This window comes from Siniperca chuatsi, linkage group LG17, assembly GCF_020085105.1.
Source record: "Siniperca chuatsi isolate FFG_IHB_CAS linkage group LG17, ASM2008510v1, whole genome shotgun sequence".
Taxonomy (NCBI): Eukaryota; Metazoa; Chordata; class Actinopteri; order Centrarchiformes; family Sinipercidae; genus Siniperca; species Siniperca chuatsi.
Window position 1 is genome coordinate 22,480,284 of NC_058058.1, and position 14,349 is coordinate 22,494,632.

The 14,349-nt window shown below is 39.4% G+C and overlaps 1 protein-coding gene across 3 annotated transcripts in view; it reads left to right on the forward strand.

Annotated features, from left to right (window-relative positions):
* The window catches only part of khdrbs3 (KH domain containing, RNA binding, signal transduction associated 3), a 105,374-nt gene that overhangs the window by 66,243 nt on the left and 24,782 nt on the right, over positions 1-14,349 (forward strand). For all 3 annotated transcript variants that reach the window (XR_006375285.1, XM_044172362.1, XM_044172363.1), the window contains exon 6: positions 4,426-4,606. Coding sequence is in view for 2 of the 3 variants with exons in the window: in XM_044172362.1 (XP_044028297.1) it covers positions 4,426-4,606 (181 nt within the window). In the remaining variant the exon portion in view is untranslated. The remainder of the gene's footprint in view (positions 1-4,425; positions 4,607-14,349) is intronic.

Below are 14,349 nucleotides of genomic sequence, written 5' to 3' on the forward strand. Positions count from 1 at the left end.
ATATGATTTTTTTTTTTTTAATGGTCAAATGGGTCTTTTTGGAAGGTGCTGACATTTAAGTCTTGTTGGTGTTAGCTGACTGGCAGGAAACAGTGTCTCATAATGTGCAGGTACATACTGATATAAAATTATTCCAATAGGAATACTGAAATAAAACTGAGAACAAGTCAAATAAAGGCTTCCTGTTTAATGTGATGGGTTATCTGTCTCTGTGGAAGTTATTTCTCATATTCTACATAAATGAACGGTAGAAAATAGCTCCTTCTGAAGGCAGAAAAATGAGCCTTGATATTTCTAACTATGCTGACTGTGTGCAGACATCAGCAGGACTACAAAGAAGAGGCAGAAACCATAGATGATTGGCATAAAACTACAAACCAAATTTAAAGTTGCACTGTGCAACTTTGCCTATAGCTGGTTATTTACTGAACCTGCCAGGCTGTTTTCTGTGCACCAAAGGAAACCAACTGGACAAGAGAGCCAAAGCATCTAAAGCTGGTGAGTCCAGCTTTCTGTGGATGAAGCTGTCAATAAAGCTTATAGAAAGTTCAATCAGAAGGACAATTTCTTCTTTCTTTTCTTTCATTGATCATTACTTCCCAGCCACACCTCTTGGCTTCTATCCAGTCATATATTATATATATTCACACCTTCCCTTTTATCCTACACCAGGGGTTTTCAAAGTATGAGACTGTGGGCCTCCCCTCAAACAAAGCCCCCCCCGCCTTATACTTGCTTAGTTTCACTCAATTCCTGGATGTCTATGGGATCATTATTATATTATTTGATCAACAATTGAGCCAAGATAGCCTAATATTGCTGTTTGACATAACTTCAGACTACACCAAATACATAAAAAGGGTCTGTCCTAATGCATTTATTAGTTTCTGACTCTGAACTGAATTATCTCATTAACCAAATCACACACAGTTCACACTATTCTATGTGATCTCCTTTTGATAACTAATGTAATAACTAATGTAATAATTTTTCACTTCCATTCACTTAGCCTCCCCTGAAACTGTTAACAAGTTAAACAAACTGTGTAGACCAGGGGTCTCTTTTTTACTTGTGCGGCCACTGGCCAGGTTGTTCTCTCCTAGGGGGGCTGCTCGGTGTGAAAAGAAAAAACTTCAGTGTTTTTATTCAGCAGTAATTTTTTTCCACATGTTTAGTAATCGACTGTCCACCATTCTTGAAATTGGTCAACGATTCTTTTAGGTTTAGAAATAGACAGTCTGGTGTCAAGGTGTGCCACGCTAAATCTGTTGTTAGTCACCATTTATCTCCTCTTTATCAATATAATATATAAAAGCAGCAAATGCAGTTTAATACTACAGGTCCCAGAAATCATGCCATGCCATGAGCAACCATAGTCTGATTTCATGCTGCACACATCACTAGTAGTTTTCCACACAACAGCAGGACATAATAAAGTTGGTTACCTTGCTGTGGAGTGGGAGGTGTGCCAGTCGCCTGCAGCTCTTCATCTAACAGCTCTCCATGGCTGCTCCTGATTGTTCCATTACTGACAGCAATATTTAAAACTGATCCAAAAAAAAAAAATGCAGATAATGACCATGTTTTGTTTTGTGGAGGCATTTTTGACTGCTGTTAGCACTAACCTCCATGACAAATATATTGCTTTTCTTATTATTGTTTCACAACAGAAGCCAGTTGAATGCTTTTAATGTGAAGCAGCAGCAGTAGGAAATGTTGGGTTAACATTAGCAGTAACTTAGTACAGCTCTGAAACGGAGTTAGGAGAGTGAACAGTAAACAGTGAGGCTGATATCAGTGAGATAAAATTTAAAATAGTAACGCTGGATTACATGCTTTATAGTTTCCTGTGAATCCCTCGCGCTTAGGTAGGCAATTTGAATCCAGCGGACTCCACCACTAACAATGAAAATTCCTGTATAGAGAGTGAATTACAGAATGTAAATACATTTAATGGCTGTTGCAGAACCATACATAGTATCAAAAACAGGGTTTGAGTTCATGAAAATTGTAAGGATTTGAACTTTTTAAGTAGCTGCATAGATTATACTGTAATTAGTGTTGAGGCAGAACACTAAACTGGTGGTTTGCAGCCATTTTGGCTTCAGTTTGTCAGCATTTAGCTACATTTCCCATACTTCCTACTCATAATCACAACCAGGAGGGTCATGTGACTGATATCCAACCAGCATCTTCCCCTCCGTCAGGAACATCGAGACTCCACCTAGAATCATAGTGGAGATGTTCGGCAGTTATGTTGTTGGCCATATGGCAATCCACAAATTGGTCATTGACAGGTGGAGCTTGTGACAAAAAAAATCCAATCTACATTTAATCATCAGCACCTGATGTCATTAAACTACTGCCTCCTGATTAAACTGCTTTTAGGAGACATAATTTCATTTGGGCAAATATGAAGCATTTGAGGCAAGGGGAGTCTCTCCTCTGTTCTTCTCAGCCACACTTTGTGATTTAGGCTGCCAATGTGTACATTTGATGAATATAAGTGTTTGTTCCATGTTATGCTGCCATATTTGAGCTGAGACTAATATTCATATGTGCTGAAAAAGGTTGGACTGGCCATTAAGTAAGCAAGTACCTTTAATAGAAAAACAGAACTGATAGTAAATAGTGTCTAGCAATACACAGTGATGCAATGTCTGGTGTCCTTAAACATTAGCAAAGCCAAATCTGCATAAAAGCCTTTGTATGCAAATGATCTCCAGTAGATGCTTGCCTCTCTACTATCCCTGTGAACCCACGCTAATTCCAGCTCCTCTGAGACCTCACAAGACTACAAATAAAAATATTCATGGCCATTAAACAACTTTAAAGCTCTCTGCTTCAATGCTGTGCTTTAAAAGTGAAAAAAAGAAGAAAAAAACAAAACAAGTTGGGTTGTTTGTTCTTTGTGTTTATAAAAGAAAACACTTCTTTCATCAGATTTTGAGATAAACCAGGTCACAGAGATGGGGTGTTTGTATTGCTCTGAGTCAGAATATAATTGGCCGTGTTTTAAATTAGAATTTACCATGCCTAGTTTGAGTGTGAAGTCCCACAGGCTCCTATGCAGGAAGTCACATGCAGTTTTCTACATAGTCACACTCACATGTGCTTACTTTTCAATACCACTGCTCTGGATGGAGACTTCAGTCAAATATTCCTCTTTGCTTTGACTGGAGCTGTTCTGAAGTCCTGTTTTTAAAGGAAAATCACTCTAAGTACTCAACTGTTTTTTTTTCTCTGCTTGAGGGCAGTCCAACTTCTATCAAGTAAACATCCTCCGCTGCCCCTGTTAATCAGAAAATTAGAGAGATTTCTTTTTTATTCCTGCCCCAAATCTGTGACGTTTCACCAATATGCTGTACAGCTGAAATGGAAAGCACTGAAAGAAAATGGCACGGAGAGCAACCTTGGTGGTTTTCTGCTGCTGCTTCACATCAGTTAACTGCTTTTAAAAGAAAGCTCAGTCAGTGTAAAAAGCTCCAACAACATGTTACCAAACCACAAGGTCAGACTGCCTTTGATTTCCAACAGAGTAGCTTGACTTTTCTCCCATCTTGATTACAGTGCAGTTTAGACTCTGGGTTCTATGTATATTCATCTAGATGACTGTACAGATCAGTATCTGACAGTAGCTATTTTGCAGCAGAGCTTTATTAGAGTCATGCTCGCTTACCTAAATATTAGAGGTAAAATCAAATCCCAAATTTCACAATATCTAAAACATTAATGGTAAAAATCAGGTTTTTGTGCCACTTCCTCAGAAGATTCCAAATGCAATGCTTTATTTCAAGGCTGAACATTTAAAAATCAAAAGCACACAAGGAAACATCCATCACTGCACAGGCAGAAATACCAATTTTTTCATCTGCATTTTCCTCAATAGACAGAAAAGCAATTCAGCCACAAGACATGCTGTGCTTTGAGTAATGAACATGACTCACTTTTTCTCGACTGGAGGAACTTGCCCTCCACCCTCGCTGTTCCTCTGTCTCCACCTACACATATAACCTGCTGCGGAATGTTTCAAATTCATCGCTACGGTTGTACCAAGTCATTCTGGCCGATGTTGGAAATCATTAACTAGAGCGGAAATAGACGAGGCAGCTTGACTCTTAAAATAATAAATTACAACACTTCATCATAGAGACCTGGAATTCAGTGGACATCCCATATTGATGATATATAATACTATCCTTGTAATAGAATCTTTTTAATGCTTTAAGAGCATATGAACATGTTATGTAGAAAGAGGATATGTATGTTACCTGATCAATCCCAACTATGCACACATATCCATTTTTCCCTCCAATTCGAAGAATTTATCACATTCTCCTCAAAAAAGCTAATAAGGAAGATGAAATGTATTAAAGTTTCTGCTCTTTCATGTAAACCTGGGCGGATGTTTGTGTCTTATGTCAGGAGTCGAGGAGGAGTTCCTCCCCTGCACGCAGCGGTGCCCCGAGGCGCAGCACCCAGAGGGGCCCTGCCCAGCCGGGCTCCATCTTCCAGAGGGAGGGGGGTTCAGAGAGCCAGAGGCGCCCCCCCAACCGCCGGATACCGGCCGGCTCCTCCCATAGTTCAGGACACATATGGCGAATATGTGAGTATATTAAAACCCTGTACACAAAAGGGGGCGAGACCAAGTCAGCATTGAGACCATATATACAAATATACTTGTGCTTGTCATTGTGATAGGGCTGAAACTACCGGTCATTTAGTCTAAACATTTGCTCATTCCAGTTTCTCAAATGTGAGAAGTTGCAGTCCTACTTGTCCCTCTTCATTTAAAGATAATTCTTTAGGAGTTTCCCAAATGTCACCAGAGTTGAAACTGATTTAAAAGAATGGTCAAAACCGAAACAGCATTGGCTGACATATCCTGACTTTTAGTCCCTAATATGGGTCAAGCTCCCAAAATTCTCCCAAATCTACATTTCCCATAATACAACTCAATAGCGCCTGTCATTAGACTTTGCCTGCCAGGTAAACTCCACGCCCCCACTTTGCAACACAGGTTTTCTTTTCTGTTGAAGTCTCATGATATCATGAGGGTTGTTTTCTCAGACTTTAGAAAGCTGTGACACACAGCTCACGGTACATTAAAACCCTTAGCCCCTGATTGCTGCAATTTGTGTCAAACATCATACTCCTTCTCTGGCTCAGAAAACACATACGTGATGCACACAGCAAGATTCCTCCATAATGACGGGGTTCCTGCATTAAATGTTTTATGTTCAATGTTGTGAGCATCATAAATTGAATCCCACTATCTCCGCTGTATTGGGGTGGCAGCAGAAATATTAGAGACAGATAACTCAAAACCGCAGCACATAAAACCAAAGCTGTCTACATGAGTATGTACAATTGTCTGTGAGAAAATATATTGTTTTATAATTTAGGTGAACTGGCACTTTAAAGATGGCCATTACTGCACAAAATATGGGTAGCTGCTTAAATATCAGCCTGTACAAGTTGAACTCAAGCATGCACGCAGCACTGAACAGTCCCCCATATTTAGTGTTTTGTGTTGCTACATGAGGTGTCAGCATAAAGAGTGTGAATTTGTTATTGTAGCCATTATTGTGATTTGGTCTTGTACAGTCTTATGGGAACCTGGCTGTAATATCAACAGCTACCAGAGATGAATATATTAGGCTTAGAGTCAGAGCCTTTGTGCATTTGCCAAGAGTCTCCTGCCACACTGTCAAGGCAAAGTTCCCCGGGGACTCCGGCATCAACATCGCATATTTAGCAGATAGAAGGCGAGAGGAGGTGGCCCGCATTGGAAAATTTCCCCAGCAGCCCATACCTAACCACATCTGACAGGTTTATTCAGAGGTTGCAATTCAAATGTGTGGAGGTCGTAGAGAATCACTCCTGGACCAGCTGTTTCCCATCATTGTCACAGTTGTAAACTGCATCCCCCAACACCTGCACCTGTGTATCTGGGTGGGAAAAAAAGACCCCCAACATCTGCCAGATGATAAATCTAACCACATCGCTGCAAATTAGTAGATGAATGCGTTTGACTCTGTGTTATCTGAATACATCACCATCCCAGGACAAGTGTTCTCCATCGGTCGCTGACAAATAGGCGCTTGTGTTGATCAATGAAATGACAAAGAGATGTTTCACATTTGTTGCCTTCATTTATCACTGCGTAACATCCACTCATATGAATGTTCCCATCATTCTCTTCTTGCCGTGCGGCATCGCCGCGGGCCAAAACATTTGTTTGGCTGGAGGTGTTTTCGTTCTCTCTCACGTCCAGACAAAAAGCACCAGACCTAGGTTACCTCTTGGTGATTGTGTCATGATGACGCATGGGTGTACAGTATCTTTGTCTGGATGGTTTTTGGTTTACATAATCCACCTCCGTTTAAGCTTCTATGTGTACTGGAAGCATCAGTATTGAATTACTTTGAATCCAATTGTTACCAAACAAAATCACATAAATGTTATTATCCCGTGATCCAGTCTTGGCAGCCCCATCAGTCTTGAATGGTTACTACGATTGCAGCCAAATCTCATTTCAAGTACTTCATTAGGTGCACTGAGATCTCTGTCTTACCTGCTGCTAATCCCATTGGAGAAGAATTAAACATGATGTAATTCTCTTTTCAGAAATCAGGATGCATGTCATCTTTTTTGTGCAACATTGCCAATATGAAATCGGAGGAGGCTAATCAAAGTAGCAGAACTTCACTTCATGCTAAATCTAGAACTATATGTAAGTGTAACTGTGTTTGTTTCTGTTCACACAGAAGCTTAATTCCTTTGGGTGAGAAGACCAAGAAATGTGCAATGCACGTGGGTTGGTATTGTTTATGTTAAATCCCCCATATACAGTAATCCGTTCTGAGCATTGTGGGTCCTTGCTGACTGTTAAAAAAAAAAAAACTCAACCCCCTCAGGCTCTTCTCCGCATGTCTAGCCCTGTTGAGAGCCAAGCATTGTTAATTGAATCGTGTTTTCTATATCGCTGTCCTTGTAGCTGTTTTAATCTAAATTGGGTGTAATGGTTAGGAAAATATTTCCGATACTGTAATAAAGAAGCTGCATCCAACTGGTGTGGCAGGCGAGACCAGTCATGAAGATAAGATTGAAAACTCTTCACATTCACATGGGACAAAACCTGTGATTTGTAATAATTGAAGACAATTTATTTTTATCTCTTGCAAATGTGAATCATCTGTAGTTTCCACTATAAGTTAGACATTTGAGTAATCTTTTCAGTAATTCCCTATTTTATAAATGCAGCTGTAACTTGTTTTTGTAGCACAAATTAGTTTTCTTCTCCTAGTTTTATTAGCCATGCTAGCGATGTGGTTTTAGAGATGGCAGTGTTGGTTGGTGGGTCAGTCCACCACTTTGGTCCAGACTGAAATAGCTCAACAACTGTTGGATAGATTGCTGTGGAATTTGGTACAGATATTCATGGTCTCCAAAAGATGAATCCTAATGACTTTGGTGATCCCCTATGACCTATGTCCTAGCATTTTTACTTTGTCCAATACTTTGGTTTATGAGCAAATACCTGCAAAACTAATGACATTGCCATCAGCCTCAGCTGTACTTTGTGTTCAGTGCTAATTAGCAAATGTTAGCATGCTAACACACAAAACTAAGATGTTGAACATTTTAAACATTATACCTGCTAAGCATCAGTGTGGTATTATTTTCATTGTGAGCATGTTAGCATGCTGGCATGTAAGGGATAATGTACAGCGAGCCGGTCATTATTACGAAATTAACCCTAACAGGGTGACGCAGGATAATGACCGGCTCGCTGTACATTATCATGCTTATTACACAGATACTTGATGAAATCAATAATTTGACACCAAATATTGATTTAATTGATTTAAAAATGATTGTTTTGTTTTTTTTGCCACAGGAGTGGCAAGTTTGCCATTCGAGTCTATGATCAGAACTGCGTCCATAGCAACGGTCTGTTATTCATAGCAGCGGTCTTGCCAGAATCAAGTATTCAACAAAGCTGTCTAATAATAGCATTTAGCTCACAGAGCTGCTAGCATGCCTGTAGACTCTAGTCTTTTTATCTCACATGGGTCTTAAAAATAGGAGGCACCAGGAAAAACCATGACAATCATTAAATAATGAATAACAGAAATTGTAAAAGCCCATATGTGTTAATTCCTTTAAATGGCCGCCTCACAACTAAAAAGTCCTCAGCTCGAACCCACTGGTCAGCAATGGCCATTATTTGTAAAGTTTGCATTTTCTCCCAGTGCCTGCTTGGGTTCCTCCTGGTGGTTCGGTTTCTTCCCACAGTCCAAAGACATGCAGGTTGGATAAACTGCTGACACAAAATTTGCCTGCAGGTGTGAATGTGATTGTGAATCGTTGTCCATGTGTTAGCTCTGTGATAGACTGGGGACCCGTCCAGGGTGTTCCCTGCCTCTTGCACAAGGAGAGCTTGGATAGGTTCCAGCCCCACATGACTCTTCACAGGATAAGCAAGTACAGTGGAGTACAGCTAGTTGCATCAGAGGTAGTGATATTGAATTTTATTTGCCAGTCTAGATGTGTTCCTGTAGGGCTAATTCATTAATGACATGAATTCCCCTGATAATACTAATCAATGTAAGTAGGCTTAATTTAAAACCAAGTCAATATTAAAACCAAAGGTGGTAAAGTAACAGTAAGGAAAGCTAAGACATTTGTCAAGTATAACACAGAGCAGTACTACAACTTGATGCATGGGCCAACTTTTGGCGTCCTCAATCTGATAGCTTGAGCAGTATTTTTACCCCTGCAGCGGAAAAGCTTCTGCAAATTCCAGCCTGTTCAGCTTTCTGAAATATGTAGGCAGGAAGAGCCGAATGAATGACACATAGCTTTGAGCAAATTTGAGACCAAGACAGATGACCAAGGGTTACAAATACTGGATTATTTGTTTTCTTTGAGCAATATCATGGGGTGTTATTTTGCTTTTATTGTTAAGAAGTTAAGAGCATTGTGTGGCACAGCTGTGCGGAGGCGCAACATTTTTCTTTGAACAGATGGTATCGTAATAAAATCATCGGGGAAGAACAAAGCTTTCCTGCTTCTTTTGATTTGCTTAATTTTCTCGCTTTGGTGTTTGTATTTGTGACACCTTTTGGGTTTTAGCAAAGGCCACGCAGCATGTGCAGTTCTCTACAAAGTTCATAATGTGAGGAGAGTGTGTTGTTGAACTCATTTGGATTTACTACAGTGTGCAGGGAACTAATCCAGCACCTAAAAAGCCGGCTCTGGGTGTCAGTGGCATCCTATCTGTTACAGTGGTATTGTAGAGCACAGCGGAGCGGCTGTGATACTGCTGTTGTAACATGCAGTGCCAGGCCCTCTGTTAGTCTCCAGTGGCCTCAGAGGCCAGTCCTTATCTTTTAACAACACGCCTCTCAGCCATCCACTGGCATACAAATGAAAGACTCACTTACGGGCTGCTCTCTCTCTCCCCTCTCTGTCTCCACCTCCAACCTCTCACTGTCACACTAATCCTGTTTAGTGTTGGAAACACAGCACTTTTGCAGTATTGTCATGCTATTGTGCTCTCCAAGATATTTTGAGTAAATGGTATATCAATACAAACACATCAGATATGATAATAGCTTTAATCACACTAGCATCACAGTCTGCTTTCCATTTTAAAGTTGTTCCACATGTCAGACACCAAAGAAAATAATCATTTTAAATGTGCCAGTGTGATTTATAAACCAAGCATGTTTCTCCTCTCAGCTCGCTTGTAACTCAATTATAAGAGTCGCTGCTCTAATAAATGGCAATAACATGCCATTGTTAAAGTTTAATGTGGTCGTTAATACCAGACAGTGTTGTCCAATGTGGACAGCACCTAGACAGAGTCGCCATTGAGGCGAGAGGAGGACTCAGTTAACACTAATGGCTTGTGCTGAAAACTAATCAGGGTATCTAGCACCTGCTCTGTTAACGCTGTGTATGGTCTGCAGTTATATAGCTTCATGTATTATGACACAGCACAGTATATGACAAAAAAGAATAGGTTGAGTTTGTAGTGTTGTTCAGAAATGGCTTCCACTGTGTATAACACATATATGTCACATCTGTTACTGAAAATGAAACTTGTTATTAATTAACATAGCAAGAGTATGATACGTAAAAACTTTCGTGACCTTTTTCACATTTGCTTGCTACCTACAAATCTAATGGAAGGATTTCTGTGAACTTAGCGGTGGATATTCAAGGTCCACAGAGGATAGTCTCCAATGTTTTGCCGATCCCACCAACTTTCCTCTAGCCTCACATTCATGCCAGAATTCCCACCAATATCAGATTGCCATGAAATTACTGAGCACATTCATGCTCCCCAAAAGATGAACCTTTTGCATTTTGGTCATCTGCTGATCTTTCCTATAGCGCCACCCTCAGGCTAAACTGCCAAATTTGCACACAAGATTTCCTCTAATTTATTTGGCTTATTGAGGGGATGAACATTTTTGATTTTAATGACCCCATGGTGTTTCTCCTGGCAACACCATCATATTTTTGGTAATTTTGTCCAACACTTTAGTACTGTGACATGTAATGAGGCATAATTGTGGCCTCTAGGGTTCGCTAGCAGGCCATTTGAATTTAAGGCTGGGTATGACAGTGGTAAATCAGCTAGTAATGCCATGTTTTCACATGTTTTTTCACTGTTAGTGCCAGATAGCCTTGTTTTGGGTGTGGCAATGCTGATGTGGGTATGTTTTGAATATTCACCTGATGATTTTCAACTTACTGTAAACTAATGCATTGGCACCATTAGAGGATGTCGGTTGGGGCTCGAAAGTGTCCTTGAGCAAGACACTGAATCCCAACTGTTCCTGATGGTTAGCCCCGTGCCTTGCATGGTATCTTTTCACCATCGGTGTGTGTGTATGAATGGGTGAATGAAAGGCAAATTGTTAAGGGGGTTTGGATAAAAGCCCCATATAAATGTTGTCCATTTACCAAGTCAAACACTCTCTCTTGAATATTATACTTATTCCATATGAGAAGAACTTATGCATGCATAATTTCACTGTTGAGTAGCTGAAAAAAAGAAAAAAATAATATAAAGAACAGTCACATGCTATCAAATCAATTCATTCCTTATAGCATGTGGACAATATGAATTACATTAAATAATGAAAAACATGTCAAGGTAGTCACTACACTCTATACCAGAAACTTTGAACTCCCTACAGGAATATTATAGAAATATATTACACTTTGACATGAGAATCTAAAAGAACATTGTATTTTTTTCTTCTTAACATTAATTAACATTTCCACCCAGCATAATGCATGCCTCAGACTGAACCAGCAAAGTTTATATATCAGGTGTAGTCTATTTATTTTGTTACAACAACTTTTCTTTGCATCACTGGGTGGATAATGCAACTTGAAAAATATACAGAGGAGTGTCAAAGCTAAGGATGTTAAGGAAAACTACATTTTAAATTCAGACCTGCTTTATTAAAGAACACATCCTCTGCTGCCTTCATAACATATGTATATAATACTTACTTAAATAATCACATTTAATTGTTATTTCTTATAAGTCTTAAAAGTTAACAGTTTGAATGTGCAGGAGAGACATTTCCTTGGTTTTAAGATCTCTACTGGGTCTCAATGGTGAACTGAAATAACTTTGTATTAAACTGATAAAAGTGCATGATATCAGTGGCTAATATGACTGGTATGGCCCAGACAGCTCATTATTTTTAATTAGCCCCACCTTTTCAGTACATTACTGCCAGCATTTCATGATACTGCTGCTCTATGTCTTTATCCATTGAATACTCAGCCCTGAAGGCAATCAGATGTCTGTTATTATGCCTGTTTTTCACATCAAATGATAAAACTCTGCAGCCAAGAACTGTAGTACCTAGACTTTGTTCATTTCTGATAATCACAAGTTCACTTTCCATTTTTAATCCTGCTAGACCAGAAGCTTTGTGTCTGGGTGCTAATTGATTGCGTTAATTTATCTTGAGAAAATGAATAGTAGAGTTTCCATTTTTTTTATTTGCTGTATTAGAAGTCACGATTCACAGGTGAGCTTTTGAAACCAATACAGTGGTGTGAAAAAGTGTCTGCCCCCTTCCTGATTTCTTTTTTTTTTTGCATGTTTGTCACACTTAAATGTTTCAGATCATCAAACAAATTTAAATATTAGTAAAAGATGTAAACACAAATTGCAGTTTTTAAATGAAGGTTGTTATTATTAAGGGAAAATATAATCCAAACCTGCATGGCCCTGTGTGAAAAAGTGATTGCCCCCTAAACCTTAATAACTGGTTGGTCCACTCTTAGCAGCAACAACTGCAATCAAGCGTTTGCGATAACTTGCAATGAGTCTTTTACAGCGCTGTGGAGGAATTTTGGCCCACTCATCTTTGCAGAATTGTTGTAATTCAGCCACATTGGAGGGGTTTCGAGCATGAATTGCCTTTTTAAGGTCATGCCACAGCATCTCAATAGGATTCAGGTCAGGACTTGGCCACTCCAAAGTCTTCATTTTGTTCTTCTTCAGCCATTCAGACGTGAACTTGCTGGTGTGTTTTGGATCATTGTCCTGCTGCAGAACCCAAGTTCGCTTCAGCTTGAGGTCATGAACAGATGGCCGGACATTCTCCTTCAGGACTTTTTGGTAGACAGCAGAATTCATGGTTCCATTTATCACAGCAAATCTTCCAGGTCCTGAAGCAGCAAAACAGCCTCAGACCATCACACTACTACCACCATATTTTAATGTTGGTATGATGTTCTTTTTCTGGCGTTACTTCTACGCCAGATGTAATGGGACAAAAAGTACAACTTTTGCCTCGTCAGTCCACAGAGTATTTTCCCAAAAGTCTTGGGGATCATCAAGATGTTTTCTGGCAAAAATGAGACAAGCCTTAATGTTCTTTTTGCTCAGCAGTTTTCGTCTTGGAACTCTGCCATGCAGGCCATTTTTGCCCAGTCTCTTTCTTATTGTGGAGTCATGTACACTGACCTTAACTAAGGCAAGTGAGGCCTGCAGTTCTTTGGATGTTGTTGTGGGGTCTTTTGTGACCTCTTGGATGAGTCATCGCTACGCTCTTGGGGTAATTTTGGTCGACCGGCCACCCTGGGAAGGTTCACCACTGTTCCATGTTTTCGCCATTTGTGGATAATGGATCTCACTGTGGTTCGCTGGAGTCCCAAAGCTTTAGAAATGACTTTATAACCTTTTTCAGTCTGATAGATCTCAATTACTTTTTTTCTCATTTGTTCCTGAATTTCTTTGGATCTCGACATGATGTCTAGCTTTTGAAGATCTTTTGGTCTACTTCACTTTGTCAGGCAGGTCCTATTTAAGTGATTTCTTCATTGAGAACAGGTGTGGCATTAATCAGTCCTGGGTGTGGCTAGAGAAATTGAACTCAGGTGTGATAAACCACAGTTATGTTTTAATAGTGTGAAAAATCACTTTTTCACACAGGGCCATGTAGGTTTGGATTTTGTTTTCCCTTAATAATAACAACAACCTTCATTTAAAAACTGCATTTTGTGTATACTTGTGTTATCTTTGACTAATATTTAAATTTGTTTGATGATCTGGAACAAGTGTGACAAACAGGCAAAAAAATAAGAAATGAGTAAGGGGGCAAACACTTTTTCACACCACTGTATGTATGTATGCCATATACTCTAACAGGTAATTTCAGAAAATGAAATAATAACACAATACTTCTGTGAACTTTCTATGAGGTGCAAAATGAAGGTAACAGAATGCTCTTTCCCTTTAGTGACCTTATTTATGATCATGTGTCCAAATGTCAAGAACAGTTATGACCTTATTTTATGTGTAAAAAATCTATGGTCTGTATGTAACCAGTGGAGACAGTTGTTTTAGTCATCACACAGGTTTTGACTGTCCTCATGTTTCTGTATTGAAAGAAGGTATTTTATTTGACAACTGAGGCTGCCTTCACAATCACAACAACGTGATTTTCCTTTTTGTCCTCCTGCCGAGATTCCTATCATTCAATATTCATAACCAAGCTTGTTGGTTGGCAAGCCTTGCTTGCTTATTCCAGCCTGCAATAGGTACTGTATAATAGAGACAACTTTTAAATAGATTCAAATAGAATGATCCTTAGAGTTCTTTGAGAAAAACAGGCGTGTTTCTGACAAAAACAGAGACATTATTTCAATTTCAAATGGAATGGCATTTCTAGCAATACATAAACTTACTTCAGTAGGTGCCTTTTGTTTAAAGCTGTTTCAGCTTCAAAGACTTTAGTCGTGGCTTTGAGCAAATAGTGTATGTTGCATTCTTTTTTGTTGTTTTTTCACCTCTTTGAA